Source organism: Elephantulus edwardii, unplaced genomic scaffold (genome assembly GCF_000299155.1).
Source record: "Elephantulus edwardii isolate Elephantulus edwardi_28Jun2011 unplaced genomic scaffold, EleEdw1.0 scaffold00138, whole genome shotgun sequence".
NCBI lineage: Eukaryota > Metazoa > Chordata > Mammalia > Macroscelidea > Macroscelididae > Elephantulus > Elephantulus edwardii.
In genome coordinates, this window is record NW_006399888.1 from 6429970 (window position 1) to 6447561 (window position 17592).

The following is a 17592-nucleotide window of genomic DNA, read 5'->3' on the forward strand; positions in this document are numbered from 1 at the left end:
TTCTGAGAAAGGCTTTCCAGAGATCAATATGTCCTACAGGTTCCCATTTAGCTAGTCTTCTCCATTGGCAGGCTTTTGTTTGTTTGTAACATCAAAGACAGAGAATATGAAACTTTACATTGTCTGGTAACTGCTCCCCACCCTGTCCCACCCCTGGCCAAGGTGTGAGAACACATGTATCTGGGCCATGTCCCCAGAGATCCTTATCCGTTGGTCAGGGATAAGACCAGAAAATTTGCTTTTGTCACACATTGCTACATGATACTGGTGTTTTTTAGCTCAGGGACCCACTTTAGAGGACCACTGGTTAGGAAAATGGAAAATTTAAGCCTTCAGCAGACCAGCAATACACTCAAATATCACATTAAGGTGAGATTAAGAGACTAGAAGCCGTTTGCACTGTCAGGTAAAATAACTCAACTGGCGATTCAGCCCTCGTCAAATAAATGGAGACCGGAGGCAATATTTTAAATGATTCGAAGGGAAATCTGGCTACCTTTAAATCATCTGGCTATTTCAACTGGGAACAGTTTATATGCTTAATTAATCTATATCATTGCCATATTTCTTTTCAAGGGACCTTTCATAGAGACTGAATTCTATGTTTCCCCAAAATATCTGTGAAGATAGTTGTCCACAGTTATGAAACTGTTTGCACAATGTTGGATTGGTGCTTCCAGTTGCTCTGATTAAGGGCAATGAAGACTTTGGCACAACACAGCCCGTAATAGAAAACTGTGTAACCTTTTAAAATTTGCTTGGTAAATCTGTCAATTGAAGTGTAATATAAAAAACAAGTTACACTCAAGTTGCTTCAACCAAGTGGTGACCACAACGTGCTAATATCGTAGTGAACTTCATGGTCATTTCAAGGGATGACCTTTGAGAGGCGAACCACTAGTCATCACTTCCTAGTTCCATCTGAGTGGATATGAAACTCCAGCCTTCCTCTTAATTGAGAATAGAAATAATTTTGGTAAAAAAGAAAAACTGGAAAAAAACCTAGGAATCTTTATTTCTTATAAAGGTGTATATCTGATATTATTTGCATTTAGATTATATGTGGAAACTCCATGGCACTTGGAAAGTTTCTTTCTTTTTTTATTGGTAATGTCCATAGGTTAAATAAAGCCTGGTCCTTTTAATATTACACTTCACCTATTGTGCATTCATCATTGAAAATATTGCTGATGGATGCTCCTAATATTAATGGTCCCAGAAACCTTTGCCTTTGCCCAGGCTCACCGATGTTGAGGGCTATTTTGTTATGCTTTAGTAATTTTACTTTAAAAGGCTCTGATATAAAGAATATAAATGTACCTGTAGCTACTTTAACTTTCTGCTTAAATAAGGTGCTATTGTTAGTTGAAAAGATAGGCGTTTCTCATAGAGTTCAACAGAGATGGAACACAGACTGAATTGAACCATCTTATCTAGTGACCCACAAAGAACCACCTAGGTGTTGGCTGATATATTTCACATGGCAATTTGTAGGTAGAGTTTTTAACAATGAAGATTACATTCTCCTAAGTCTCACCTAATTTGGGCATGTTGTCAGTCCTTGGAAAAAGGCATCATGCTGAAAAGGGTAAGGGGTCAGCAAAGAGAGGAAGACCCTCCCTCAGAGGAATTGACGCAGTGACTGCAACACTGAGCTTGATCATGACAGAGATTGTGAGGAAGGTGCAGGAAGGGGCAAGGCTCTGAGCTGTTGTTCACAAGCATGCACTCGGAATCATAATTGACTCCACACCACCTATCAGCAATAAAAACAATACCACAAGTCATTGCTTATCTTTTTTCTTACACAAAGATGAAAGTAGGATTTTTCTCACCATTTGCATTTCTCAATTTATACTCCTGTTACTTTGTCAATACTAGAAAAAATCATTTAGAAGAAAAATAAACATAGAAATGCATAGATCCTTTTTTGTTCTAGAAAACATTCTATATCGTGGTAGATAAAGTATGTTAGTGAAAGAAAAGATAACATTTAAAGGGATGGATTGATACAGAGACTGTGATGATGGACTAGAGCGTGTTTGAGACAGAGTTCCAATCTCTTGTTTTTGTTACTATGTGCTGTTGAGTTGCCTGTGACTCACAGCGACCCTGTGTACAACAGCCTGAAATCCTGCTCTATCCTGTGCCAATCTTATTATCTCTGACACACTGACCCCCATTACTCCAGTCACTGAAACAATCCATCTCATTGAGGGTTTTCCTCTTGTGAGCTATCCCTCCATCCTCCCAAGTATGACGTCCCTCTCCAAGGACTGATCGCACTTTGCAACATGCCCAAAATATGTCTGATGAAGCTTCCGAATTCTTGCCTCCAAGGAGCAGCCTGGTCTCACCCTCTCCAGGATGAACTTGTTTGTTCTCCTAGCCGTCCACTGTATATTCAATCCTCTTCTCCAGCACTCCAGCTCAAAGGCATCAATTCTCCTTATATCATCCCTAGTCATTGTCCAGCTTTCAGATGCATACCAAGAATTTTCAAAGACCATGGCCTGGATCAGGTGCACCCTCGTCTCCAGCCTGATATCGTTGCTCTTCAGTACTTTGGAGAGGTCTCTGACAGCAGGCTTTCCCAATGCAATTTATCTTCTGTCTTGGCTGCTGATACCAAGAGTGTTGATTGTGGAGCCAAGCAAACTAAAGCTGTTAACAATCTCAATCTCTTCACCATCTGTCATGATGCTGCCGGTCAGCCCACTGGCATCGCATAAATTGTATTGACAACACCTAACAATAATAACAACAACAACAACAACGTTTACCACCCCTGGTGATTTAGGGCAGTTGATACATTTTCTCCAGAATCTAAAGATTTCCTTATCAGTGATCTATTCCAGGTTCAAAAATTCTATGGCCAAATATAATTTCTATCTGTTGGGTCTATTTAATAAAGATGATGATGTTATATATATTTTTGTATCATTTTTATGCTGGGTGAGGTTCCAAGATGTATAACTACATTTACGTCTCCCTTTAATGAAATAGATTAAAACTTGGAATTAAGGGCTAATGTGCTTGCTGTCTGTTGCAGCATAGCAAATTTCAGCACAGTGCCTTAAAACAACACACACTGATTATTTCACATGTTATGTGTGTATCATCTACTCAGATCTCACAAAGGTACAGGCTAGGTGTCTGCTGAGTTATTTGTCTCAAATGGAACTTGAAGTCCTCTTCTAAATTCATTTAGGTGATTGTCAGGATTCGCTTGTTTGAAGTTCCTGAGCTCCTCAGTGGGATTGTCATAGGATTGTGGAACTCTCTCATAGTTGACTCTCCAGTGTATTTTTGGAGGCTATAAACTGGTGTCTCCAAACCACTAGAGATGTTGCCTTGGGCATAGCTGCACAACTCCATAGGGGCTGTGACAGCAGAGCTGAGATTTGCTTTTTTTCTCAGCAGTACACAGCATCACTGTTTGCTTCTTTAAAGTCAGGATGCACGTGCCTGTCCTGCATGAAGAATTCAAGATCCTTTTTCAAAAGTCCAAGCAAGATCCCTCCCTTTCAATTCACTTTAAGTCAGTTTGTTCAGGGATTTTAAGACTATCAGTAAAATCCCCTTGTCTTTGCCCTTTAACCCGAAAGAACCATGGAAATGGAAGCCCATCTCCTGTTGTCTTTGATAACTTTATACAAGCTGGAGCCATACGAGATTGACCCCTGCCTGCTGACGAGTCAGGAACTGTATTTATTTGGGTCACTTTGAAGACTCCGAGAACTCTGATGGCATAGTTGGGGGACGACAGGACCTCCTTAGAGGTTCAGACCTATCAGCAGTTCCGAGGGAGCAAGATAGGCAGTCTCTTCCTGTTTGATTTATAGGCCCCAGATGCCTGCTGGAGGGTCAGCTGTCAGTCCTGATTGAGTGGCAAAGAGAGAGAAAAAAGGAGGAAGGGAGATTTACTGACTGATTATAGGCCCAATACCTGACTGAACATAGCAAGTGTGTGAAAATAGATGCTAACTAAAAGAATGAGAGACAGTGAATGGTTCAGAAGGCCCTCAAATCCTTAGAAATTTTCTTATACACTACAGTTTAGCAATAGCTGTTATATCCAGTCAGTTGTCTTCTGATATTCTCCCAGGCCTTTCTGCTTTTTCATTTTTCTGGGGTGTTTTTGTGTGTATGTGTGTGTGTGTTTTGTGTTTTGTTTTGTTTTTTTAAATTATTTTTTATTTACTCAGTTGTTTCATACAAGGTTTTACCTTTCTGAGCATAACTGGTCTAAAATACGCAATTAGGGACACTGCCTGCCTGTTTAGCTCAACGTTATGCTGTAACCTGACCTTGGCTCCTTGCACTATGTATTAAATACCATAGCTCAGTCAGTGGAAGTGTGTGTTAATAAGAAGAGAAAGGAAAAAAATAGATGTATTCCCATTGTCTCCTGTTTTATCTGCAAAAAACACTTTGCGAAAGCATTTGGCATTAGAGTGAATGGTAATTTTCAAATTCAAAAGAGAACAGGTAACAGCAGCTGTCATTGGATTTCCTGCTTTTTTCCCTGAGTTTTATGACATTCAAGAGAACACGGAGGCATGGAAGACAGCTCTCACCACTATGTCCGGTAACCTGATACAGCTTTAATTGCCTGGAACAGTTAGAATCTCTGACTACTTCTCTGGGTAGAGTTTAATCTGATTGGTAAGGAGCATATATTCACTGTGTTTCTCTTCAGACTGAAGTCTGACAGCTGATATCTTCAGTGAGACACCATTCATCCAGTTCATCAGGACGCAGCACAGGCTCCAAGGTGAACTTTACGGCGAACAATGTGCTAGGGAAGATAGAAATACAAGGACTTTATGCCAAGGCACTCAGACACGAGTGGGGAAAGCCCATGTCCATAAAAACTCAAAACCAAACCCATTGATTCTGAGTCAACTCCAACTCATAGTGACTCTCTTTATAGAGTACAGTTGCCCCATAAAATTCCTAAGACTAGAAGCTTTACTGAACAGACTGCTATATCTTTCTCATGTGGAGTACGTGGTGGATTCAGACTGTCAAGGCTTTGATTAGTGATCAAGCTTAAAGATCAGTTATACCCCTGGGAGTCCTTGTTGTTGTGTTGTTAAGTATCATTGAGTAAAATATAACCTGCAGTGACCCTAGTGAACAAACAGATCTGAACCGAAGCCTATCCTGTGCAATCCCTATCATCTAATACAGCTCGTCATCTTGCTGCAGCCGCTGTGTTGAGCCAGCTCGTTGAGGGTTTTCTTCGCTTGCTGACCCTCTGCCTTTCCAAGCATGATGCCTCTCTCAAAGGAAGAGCCTTTCCTAGCCATGAACCCAATGCATGTAAGATGAAGATTCACTGTCTTTGCCTCCAAGGAGCCCTGTGGCCGCACTTTCTCCAGGACACCTGTTTGTTGGCAGTCCGAGGAAACACTCAGCACTGTTCTCCAACACCACAGCTCAAGCGCATCTATCTTTCTTCTGTTACATCCTTATTCAGTTCTAATACCACCCGGGACACAGGAGCTCAGGGCTTTTTGCTTATTTAAAATGTTGGTCCTATTTTCCATTTACATCTGCAAGGCCAGTTACCCTAGAGCTGCTTCTCATGTTGAGGTTTCAAGTTTCAGGAAATAATCTGTGGTGTGCCAAGGAGCCTTGGTGATGCAGCGGTTAGAGTGTTATGCTGCTAGTCACGAGGTTAGTTAGAACTCACCAGTTAGTTGCTCCGCGGAGAAACGTGACAGTCTGCTTCTGAAAGTTAAAGCCCTTGTAGGTTAGTTCTACCTTGTCTACTAGGGTTAATTCCATGGCAATGGATTTGGTTAGTATAGATTACTAGGTTTTAATGATGCTTCTCCTGTTGTGTATTTGAATCCTCTGTTTTTATTTTAAATGGTTGGTTTACCAGCTGTCTGCTTGCTTTCTGGGAGCCTTCCTTTTTCACCATGGCTGGGCATTGTTGCAAACACAAGAGCGTATACAATTATATATATGAGGCTCCCCGCTTACTAAATGGAGATCTTAGTAAGATCTCAGTTGCTGTAACGGCAGCCCAGTGAGCAAAGTGTTCCTGGCATCCCTGCCTCTGTTTGACAGGCAAGGATACTAGGCACAGGCATCTGTGGGGACGTGCTTAATATAGTAGAGATAACAACTGATCATTCCAAGAAAGAATTCAGCTTTTCTGCTTCCTACTTCTAGGAACTGTACACTTTACCAAGCTAAGTTTGTGTAAATACTAATAATCCAATGCATTGCCTTTCTATTTCCTCTTCTGTGGTTATTCTTGATGATCAAGGTACCATATTATGGATGCTTCATCTATGCTTATCTTAGCATCTATGGCATCGTGAAGAGAAAAATGTAGAAATCAAGACTGGAAAACAAAAGGACCAGCTGGGAGGAACTGCAGGAACAATTTTGGGGGAGATAGGCTGTACAGACTTTTCAACCTCTCACTAGTGAAATGATTCAGGGACACAAGAATAGAGTCTGTTTCATCTGTTTCTCATTTAGTTAAAACCCTTCTTTAAAGGAGTCCTTTGGGGAGGGGCTTTTAAAAGAATGGGCAGATTAGGAATGTTTGAAAGTCAATCAAATAAATTTATTTCTTTCACTTTTGGTAAATCAAGGTTGACCAACTTTATGAATATACCCCATGTGGAGGTACACATAATCACCCCCCACAACAGCTAGCTTTGGAGATCTTCTCTGTGCAGTGTTTATGACTGTAATTGTAGCTCTGATTATATATTGTGTGAATTTAAAGCACATTATTATATTGGGTGACTAATGGAATTTGGTGACAATGCACGGAAATTGGTATTCTGCGAAGAGTTAGTTTTTAAATTGGAGTTTTTCCTGGGTTTGCAGTGGATTTCATGGCTCATCTACCTCACAGTGTGTTTGTGGGTGATTGATGGAAATCTTTCTGCTGAATAGTAAACATCAGAGACAATTTAATTTTCCTTTAAGCTCACCCATCAGTTTTCTCATCACTTCTTCAAAGTACCAATGAGCCCCTTTGATTATCATTAATTCACTTCTATCCGTCATATCTAGGGGGAAAGACACATCCATTGGGACATCATGTGTGTGTAGGGGATGGGGGTTTTTAAGGAGAATGGTCTTCAAGCTTTAGAGGGAGCCATTGGGGCCCGTGGAAGTGAAGAAAGTTTGTCAGTTTATTTTGGAGTTCCAGGGTAGTAAAAATGGTTAAAGGGCTTGGTCACTAATTTGAAAGTTAGAAGTGGAAGTCTACTTAGAGGTGTTTTATGGAAAGGCATGGTGATTGACATCCAAAGAAAAGCAAACATTAAAAACTCTATGAAGCACCCATGGGGTAGCCAGGAACTCGCATCAGCTCCTTGCCAACTAGTTTGTTTTTTTTCTGTCATTGCTTATTCAATTACAACATTGGCCTTTGGATTTCAATAATCTTGCCTTTCCAATTTAAGAGACGAGAAAACATATTTCTTTGTTTCAGTTTTCTAAAGATGTAGCAAAAGACGGATCTTTAAAACTATGAAGGAAGACTCTGAAATTATATGCATTGTTATAAATATAAACATTGTTGTTTTTGTTAGGTACTGTTGAGCCAGGAAATAAAAAGATGTATTGCGATGGGAAAGTCGGCTGTTAGGGACCTCTCCAAAATACTGAAGAGCAGTGGTGTCACTCTGCAGACTAAAGTGTGCCTAATACAGGCCATGGTCTTTGCAATCACTTGCTATGCATTAGAGAGCTGGACAATGACTAGGGAGGATAGAAAGAGAATTTATGCCTTTAAGCTGTGGTGCTGGAGAAGAGTATTGAATGTACCTTGGACTGCTAAGAAAATGAACAGGTTTATCCTGGAGAGGGTTAAACCAGGCTCCTCCTTGGAGGCAAGGATTCTGAGGCTTCGTCTGACATACTTTGGACTTGTTGCAAGGAGGGACCAGTGCTTGGAGAGGGACATCATGTTTGAAGGGTGGAGGGACAGCGCAGGAGAGGAAGGCCCTCTATGAGATGGATTGATTCAGTGACTGGGGTAATATGGGTGGGTGTATTCAGAGGCAATGCGATTGTCACAGGACAGAGCAGAGTTTAGGGCTGTTGTACATAGGGTCGCTATGAGTTGCAAGCAACTTGACAGCACAAAGCAACCACCACCACCACCACTGAGTCAAATATCAGAGTGCTCCTATAACAACAGATCTGAGCCCTGTCCTATCCTTATAATCTCTAATACACTTAAGCCTGTTGCTGCAATCATTGTAAAACTCCATCTCATTGAGGATTTCCCTCTTTCTTGTTGACCCTCAACCTTTCCACGCATGATATCCCTTTCCAAGGAATAGCCTTTCCTAGCAACATGCCCCAAATATGTGAGACAAGGCTTCACCATCATTACTTTGAAGGAACACCGTGGCTGCATTTTTACTGTACATATCTGCTTGGTTTTGGGGTTTTTGGGGGGAAGCCCATGGGATATTTAATACTCTTCTCCAACACTACAACTTAAAGGCATCAGTTCTTCTTCTGTTATCTTTATTCAATGTCTAGCTGTCAGGTGTACAGCAAGTGACTGAAAAGACCATGGCCTGAATCATGCACACCTTGGTCTTCAAACTGACATCACTGCTCTTTAGTAGTTAGGAAAAGTCCTTGACAGTGGAATTGCCCAAAGCAATATGTCTACTAATCTCCTGACTGCTGGTTCTAAGAGTGAAATTGCTGGCAATTTCAGTCTTTTCTTCATCTATCATGATGTTGCTTATTGGTCCAGTGATTAGGACTTTCTTCTTCTTGATATTGAGATTGTTTTAAAGTCATTAAAAATAATTTACATACTTTTGTTAAATCAAGGTTGACCAACTTCATGAATATACCCCATATAATAGGTAGATATAAATAATATGCACAAACAACTAGCTACAAGGATGAGGATGTTAAGGATTTTTGTCTTCTTAATGTTGAGCTAAGGTGGCCTAGTGGTAAGAATCTAGGCTGCAAAAAGAAAGGCACATGGTTCAAATCCACTAACTGCTCTGTGGGAGAAGGATAGACAATCTTCTGTGTGATTTTTTTTTTTTTGTCTCTGAAATCCCACTAGAGGCTCAGCTGAGTCAGTTCTGATGGGACTGTACACATCAACAATTCTTAGTGTTGAGATACAATCCATATTGAAAGCTATAGTCTGTTATCCTCTGCAGTGTTTCAGGTCCTTCTTAGAAGCAAGGTTGTGTCATCTCCATAGAGGAGGTTATTATTGTTGAATCTTCCTCCAAACCTCATGTCACATTCTTCTTCATAGAGTCCAGCCCCTTGAATGAGTCTCTAAGCATACAGATTGGGTAAATACAGAGAAAGAATACAACACTGACTTAGACTGTTCTTGATATTAAACCATGTGGTGTTCTCTGTTCCTCAGTGAGGATCATAGGTTCTTGGTCTAGTTATAAATTTCAGATAAGCATATTAAAGGTTCTGGGATCCCCATTCTTCTTAATGTTAGCTATAGTTTTTTATGATCCACAGAATGAAATGCCTTTGTATAGTCAATAAAGCACATATATACATTCTTCTGGTATTCTGGACTTTTAGCCATGATACATCTGACATCACCAAAGATATGCCTGGTGCTTGGCTTTTTCTAAACCCAATCTAAACTTCTGGCAGCTCTCTGTATAGATCCAGCTTGTGTTTCAGGCAGTTATTCGTCAGTGTATTAAATCTAGTCATTTTTGGATGATCTTCAGCAATATTTTGCTTGCATGTCATATTACTATTATCGTGGTAGTTAATGAGCTGTCAACTCTGACTTACAGTGTCCCTATGTACAACAGCTCTTAACCCTGCTCTATCTTGAGCCAATTTCATTGTCTCTGACAAACATACTCTTATTACCTCAGTCACTGAATCACTCCATATTGAGAGTCTTCATCTCTTGTGTTGTCCTTCAATGCTTCCAAGCATTATGCCCCTTTCCAAGGACTGATCCCTCCTTGCAACATGTCCAAATTATGTCAGATGAAGCTTCAAAATCCTTGCCTCCTAAGAGCATCCTGGCTTCATTCTCTTCAGGAAGGAGAGTTCTCTTAGCAGTCATCATATATTCAATACTCTTCTCCAGCACCACAACTCAAAGGCAAATACAGATACAGATACACCCTGCTCCTTTTTTTCTAAGATAATTCTTCTTCCATTAGTTTATATGCTTACAGTTGTTGCTGTCAATTTGAACACATCCAGAGAGTTCTTAAAAGAGCATAATGTCCAAAGCTAACATGTTTACTAGTAAAGCAAAATTACTGTTTGGTTTATATGAGACTAGAGTGGATAGATCTTATTTAAGGTTTAAAACTGATCTCAGTGCAATAATTCCACTTTTATAATACCAGAAAATTCATGAAAATATGATATCCTGTTCCACGTTTTCATTTTTGATGAGTCTTCTATACAATCTTTGATCGAGACATTCAGTAACGGGAGTTAGATGGCATCTAACTTTTCTGGTCTCATATAAAAATGAGGCAGGTGTTGATGGAGGCAGTTAGCTATCCCTCCTTACTCTCCTTTGTCTCCTAATTCTCCGTCTGTTTCTCTAAGCAAAAGGAGGCAAATTATTGTGCCTTTGGTGACTATTTTCAACTTTTTAAGACCCTAGGCAGTATACAGCAAACCAGACGGTAGAAGAGAATTAGTAATTATTTTATTAGGCCAATTTATTTTTAATGTCCCAGTTATTCATGACCCTAAACCTCCCAACCAAGAAATTAGACTCCATGAAGTTGGTTTTATTTGTTATACATGAAACTCTTTTCCCCTCTAGTTTGTTTCTTTTTGTGGTAAATAATGACACAATGAGTATAATGTTTTCTTTTTTGACAGTTCTCTAAAGAAATGTCAGCTTTAGATTTATACTAAATGGTATCCACTTGACACTCTGTAGGAGAAAGATTGAGAGTCCCGTCTGTAAAGATTTATCATCTTAGAAACCTAGGGTAGGGTCACCATGAGCTGAAATCAACTTGATGGCAGTGGATTCTACTGAGTTATGCTATATAATAAAGCACCATAGTGGTAACTTATGGCTCTAAAGTTATATTTATCGAAAAGCTTTATAACTGTCTTGTTTCATTGATTATGCAAAGACATTTGACTGTGTAAATCACAACGAATTGGGGCTAACCTTGAGAAGAATGGAAATACCAGAATACTTAATTGTGCTTATGTGAAACCTATACATGAACCAGGAAGCAGTCGTCAGAACAGAGCAAGGAAACTGTTTCTGAACTGCATGGTTCAAAATCAGGAAGAGTGTATACCAGGAATGCATCATCTCTGTGTACCATTTCAATCAATATGTGGAATAGATCATTTGGGATGCTAGATTTTATGAGGAGGGATTTGGCATCGGGATTGGAGGAAGACTCATCAACAACTTGTGTTTATGCAGATAACACAACTTTGCTTGTTGAAACTGAGGAGGACTTGAGGCATTTGCTGCAGAAGATTAAGGACCACAGTCTTCAATGGATTGAAGCCCCATATCAAGAGAACAGTTCTCACCACTGGTCCAATTGGCGGCAGCAGCATAGATGGAGAAGATATTGAGATTAATGATGTCAGCTTACATGGTTCCACAATCAACCGTCTTGACTCCAGCAGCCACAAAATAAAAAGATGAAATGCACTGGGAAACCTGCTGTTAGGGCCCTCTCCGATAGAAGAACAATGATGTCAGTCTGTAGACTAAGGTGCAACTGATCCAAGCCATGGTCTTTGCATTTACTTGCTAGGCATCAGTGAGCTGAATGATGACTAAGGATGATAGAAGAACCGACACCTTTGAATTGAGGTGCTGGAGACGAGTATTGAATATACCATGTACTGCTGGGAGAACTAACAAATCTGTGTTGGCGAGGGTGAAACCAAGTTTCTCCTTGGAGGCAAGGATTTTGATGCTCTTTCTCACACACTCCAGAATGTTGCCAGGAGGGACCAGTCCTTGGAGAAGGACTTCATGTTTGGAAGGGTAGATGGACAGTGCAGGAGAGGAAGACCCTGTATGGAATAGATTAATTCAGTGACTAGATTAATGGGGAGGTGGGGAGGTAGGTGTGTTGAAGACAATGAGATTGGCTCAAAATTGGACGTGGTTCAGAGCTATTATATAGGGTCACTATGAGTCACAGGCGACTTGACAGCACACAACAACTACTACATGAGGTAAACATAGTTGTGTGCTGTGGAGTCAGACCCAATCCACAGCTGACCCTCCAGTGGGTTCTCAGAGGCAGTAAATCACACAGGAAGAGATTGTCCTTCTTTCTCCCACAGAACAACTGGTGGATTCAAACCACGTGTCTTCAGGTTAAGAGTGCAGCTCTTTTTCCACTAGACCACTAGAGCTCCCTGTGAAGCAGGCATAGGAATGGTTTTTAAAGCAGGGACCAGCACCATGGGCATAATGGAAATGTAATAGAGATGCAGATTCTTGGGACTTAGGTAGACTTGCTGAGTGGAAAAACCCTGACTGGTGGGGCCAGCCAATTGATGTTTAGCAGTCCTTCAGGTAAATCTGGCGCAAGTTAAATCAGGTACAGAAGGCATCATCACATTCATTTTATACATGATAAAATTGATAGCTCAGTCGTAAAAAGATTGAATTACATTGCTAGTTAAATCAAGAGGCTTACTCAAATGCTCGCTTTTGACTTACAGCTCACCTCACCCACCCATCTTAAAGAAAGGGGCGAAGGAATAATGAAATTACAGAGTTGGAACACGTTAACTCCTGAGCAAATTGCAGAAGAGACCATTTGGCTGCTCTAATAAGGAGAGCGAGTTGTTGAAACCATTAACGCCAGGAAATTAACCTAGAAAAAAGTTTTAATGTCACAAGCAACATTTCTTTATCGCCACTCGCCCTTCCATCCTGTGTTGGATTCCTTATTTCCATTTTACTGGAGGAGATTAGGATGTTGTTCAGCCCCTGAGGGGTGGCTGTTACATGTTAATGGAACTCGAAGACACTGTTTTAATCATCTCTCTTTCGCAGAAGGCCCCTTTGGACAGCTTTTCCACCTGTGTGTTTCCCACGCCACATTAGCCACACTTATAGGACCCCGTGGTGGGCTTCGGCCTGCACACAATTTTACACGTGAGCGAGAGAAGTGTCGCTGTCACTGTGGTATTGGAATGGCTCCCTCGGGCAGCTGGTATTAAGTGTCCCTGTGCGGCTCCAAGAATGAACGTTTCCTCTTGAGCTGAAGTAGAAAATAGTGTTCATTATCTCTAAAGTCTTCATAATGATGCCTGGGGAAGGATTAGTTCTCTGTGAACGCTGTTTGGGGCTTTGTGTGTATAACTGAGCAAGGCACGTGTGAAATGTATTGTTTGTTCAACTGGGACAAGTTTTCTAGAGTAGACAATAGACACAAGATTGAGGAAGCTGACTGTGTGAGATTTTTATTGTATGTATAAGTGCACAGTAAACTTCATGCAGCATTTGGAGAAAGGCACATTTAATGCACGTGTTGGCAGTTTTATGAATACTTACAAAGATGGCTCCCCTGAGGTGACCAGTGAATTAGAAGGATGTCATGGCCCTTGTTCACGTCCAGTGTTGGGTGCTGGGGGTGACTTGACGTTTCCTAGTCATCACTGACCACTGTGTGTTTGCACCTGCTCTTGTCTAGTCCTAAGACTCTCCTTCCTTGTTAGAAAGCTGCTGATCTTTTATATTCTCTTGAGTTGGCTCAAAAAAAAAAATAGCAGCCTTTGGTAGATGACGGACGAACTGGAATTGTACATTTTAAAGGTTTCAGAGCATAATGGTTTTTCTTTGTGAGTGCCTCGAGTCATTGCCACGGAGTCAGAATCCACTCCTAGCTGACCCTTCAGGGGGTCTTCAGTGACTGTAAATCACACTGGAGGAGATTGCCCGTCTTTCTCCCTCAGTGCAGCTGGTGAATTTAAACCACCTGCCTTTGTAGGCCTCAATTCCCTGCCCCTTGTCTCTCTGTTGTTAAATCCTAACCTGTATGTGAAACCTTGTTGTTAGTGACCTTATAAACAATAGCTACATCAGAATCTGGCCAATGTCCTAGCCAATAAATGGTAGTAGTTGTTGTTGTTGTTATGTGCCATTAAGTCACTTGTGACTCACAGCGACCCTATGTGTGACAGCTCTGAGCCCTTCTCTATCTTGAGCCAACCTCATTGTTTCTGACACAACATTACATAGGATAAATAATGGCACACGAATTTATGTTTAGCATTTATACTTGAGTAAATGCCTCAAAACAACAATTACAAAATGAGCTATAATTCTTCCCCAAACTTAGAGTCGCAGGGCTCTTATTGCTCCTCTCTGGCCTTCAGTCAGTGATGCCTCATGTTCTCTTTCCTCGGCTTCCACCTTTATTGCCAGGACTGCTGTTGTTATGCCTTTATTGTTGTTATTGTTGTTGTTGTGGACCATAGAGTAGGAACTGGCTCATGGTGACCCTCTATCAGGTTTTCTGAGACAGTAAATCACATGGGAGGAGATTGACTATTGTATTTCGTGGAGCACCAGTGGATTCAAACCCTGTGCCTTTGCATTGGCAGTGCAGCTCGTTATCCCTGGGCCACCAGATCTCCCAATAACATTAACCTTTCCACTAAGTTCTCATATTCTATATTGATCTTCTTCAATTCCAGATACTCCTTTTTTAACAGACAGGTGGTGATTGTTCATGTGGAGATGTTCAGCCATTCACCCCTCCTAAAGTACCCCTCCACTCCCTGTTTCACCTTTTCAGTGAAGATTTTTTGTTCTCTAAGCATCCACATAGGGTCGCTATGAGTTGCAGGCGACTCGACAGCGCACAACAACAACAACAACAACAACAACAACAAGTGTCCACAGGCACTTCAGAGACTAACGGGTTTTACCCAAACCTGTGACACCTTCCTGCCTGGGTATTTGCTCTCATTGTACTTTCTGACTGAGAGAGCCTGCGTGGTCTCCCTCGCCTCCACTCGCAGTGACTCCTCCATGAACCCCTAAGGAAATAACTCTTTTTTTTTCTCTGCTGATCTTCGATAGCAATAAACCCTAAATTGGACACTAATGGGCTTTCCTTTTCCTTGCATACTTTTTTTTTTTTAACTTCTGTTCTTACTTGATGGCAGGCAAGAAGAGAGATCATCCCGTGTGCATCTTGAGTCCTAGGATAATGGTTAATAATGAATTCTGAATACACAATGATCAATGTGGAGACATGAGTGGACAAAGATAGATGGACAAGGGATGCAGAGATATCTCTTCTTTGACAAGATGAGACTGTGATGTGTGTAAATGAGTGGAAATATCTTCCATCTCACCTCCTAAATTCCCCAGCCCTGCGCCTGTACCCAAGCCCTCAGACTGAATAGCTCTCAGGATTACACACACTGTGGGGCTGGGATGGTTTGTAAGATAAACTTAGCATTCAACCCATGGACATCTTTCCAGAATTTGCTAGAACGTGTAGTACTGTAAGAATTGTCTCTCACTTTCTTCACGACTCAGTGGCTAAATGCTACAAGATGAAAAATGATCCTAATTCCAAAGTCAAACCTTTAGGCAGGTCCTAAGATAATGTTATGTTTTCAAAACTGATGTCTAGGACATTAAACCAAGACAGAGGTTGGAACGGGACCCTGATGATGTCACTTTCTTGTCTTCTAGGAAACAGAGCTGTTGGATCTCAGCCTTGTCAAGGATGCCAGATGCGGGAAGCACGCCAAAGCCCCCAAGGTAGGACGCGAGGCTTGGTGCGCGCACCAGATGCTGCCTGGGTAATTTAGCTGCTCCGCCATGGTGCAAATTAATGACCCCAATTAAAAGTTTCTTTGTTGTAGATGTTGTAAAACACAATAAAACAGCCAGTACTCCCAAAAAGCGAAAGACTTCCACTTTTATTAAAAGGGGAGGGGGTGAAGAAGAGGGGGGAGAATGGGCAGGAGGATAATCTCTGGGTCACACAGTGTGATGGGTAGAGGGAAGGGTGGGTGAAAGAAATTGGAAATATCCAGTGTGAAAAACAAGGTGTACGAACTTTGTAAGCAGACCAGTATAAAACATTTTCTTTTCTTTTTGAAGAGAGAGACACACAATGAGAAAATATGTGGGAAGTTGGTCTTAGGGGCTTGCTGATGTGCTCTCATTTTCTTTGTTCTTTGTAAATAAAATCAATGCCAGAGTTTCTGGTATCTCTACATAGTTTGTTGTTGTTAGCTAGGTAATTAGGCTACGCTAAGATTATGTAAAAAATCCCTGTAACCTTCTAAGTATACACGAATTAACTATTAGGCCTGACTGAAGAGAACTTATAACTCAAAGCCTGGCAGGTGAAACAATTCAGTCTGCAAGGCCAGAGGGGCTGGAGTCTTCCTTTGCCATTGGTGGTGGTGAATTCCAAGGTGGTTTGGGATCAATGGTGTGGAATGTCATCTGTTCTGGCTTGAAAAACTTGCTCAGAAAATATTCAGTGCCATGTTTGCACTTTGATGGTTGAAGATTTTTTTTCCTCCCTACCCTATATGTTGAATGAAGACTATATGTAGAGTCTTATTGAAACAGATGAGGGAGAAAACTGTTTAAAAGGGATATGTGATTAGGTATTTTTGTCATGACAGGAGGCCAGAGCGAAGGCTGCATAGTGGAGTCGACCTGGGGGAGGGATTGTATAACAATGAGAGAATTTTTCTTTTACTTTTCCAAGAGGGTAGTGTACTGGGGGGGAGGGTTGGGAGGAGAGAAAAGTGCAATAATGAATGAATGGAAATCCAAAGTCTTTGTAAATTTTCATTGAAATTAATAATAATAATTAAAAAAGACTATATGCAGAGTCATTTAACTTGAATTATCTAGAAACGGATAGCAGAAGAATGTGTGGACTTTAATCAAGTTCTGGATTATATTTTATATGATATTTAAATGTAAGTATTTCAGTACTTCATTTCTATAACCAAGACTACTGACCAGTGGAAAAAAAAAAGAAAAGCATTTGCCATTCATGAGCTTTATGCCTCTTTCAGTAACTTATGGAAAACTGTAAATCTTATATTTGTGCATCACTTGCAACTTGCATTTCATTCTTCAGAAGTCAAATCACTTTTGTTGGTGACATCTGAAATCATCTGCTACTTTGGAGATATAGAAAAGAAAATTAGCTTCAATGATTTATTTCTTCAGATAAATATGTAACAATAATTCTGAAAAATTATACTGTAGAACAAATATTCAGGTATTACTTTTGTTCATAAAAGGGTTAAAATAATCTCCAGGAGAGTGTGAAAGGAAGGTTTTTATGTTTAAGGTTTCTGTTAGTATTTCATGCAATACTGGCCAATTATTTACACTTTGTTCATCTCTCAGGATATAATGCAGTTTCAGTTCTCTGATCTTTCAGTTCCTTATCAGAGAAGCGTATCAAAATTTATGCTTTGATGATGGTTCAAAAGTTATTCACAGTTTTCAGTATAAGAGTATCTCTTTTCTCTTCTCTTGTCAGTATTTCATCCAAGTTTTAGATAAACCTGCTAGCTCTAAGACTTTATTGATAATGCACCTGTTGTTGTTGT

General features: G+C 40.6%; 1 protein-coding gene across 2 annotated transcripts in view; it reads left to right on the plus strand.

Annotated features, from left to right (window-relative positions):
• Positions 1 to 17592, plus strand: part of PLCB1 (phospholipase C, beta 1 (phosphoinositide-specific)) — a 920819-nt gene that overhangs the window by 319148 nt on the left and 584079 nt on the right. For both annotated transcript variants that reach the window (XM_006894240.1, XM_006894239.1), the window contains exon 3: positions 15695 to 15763. In XM_006894240.1, the coding sequence (XP_006894302.1) occupies positions 15695 to 15763 (69 nt within the window). The remainder of the gene's footprint in view (positions 1 to 15694; positions 15764 to 17592) is intronic.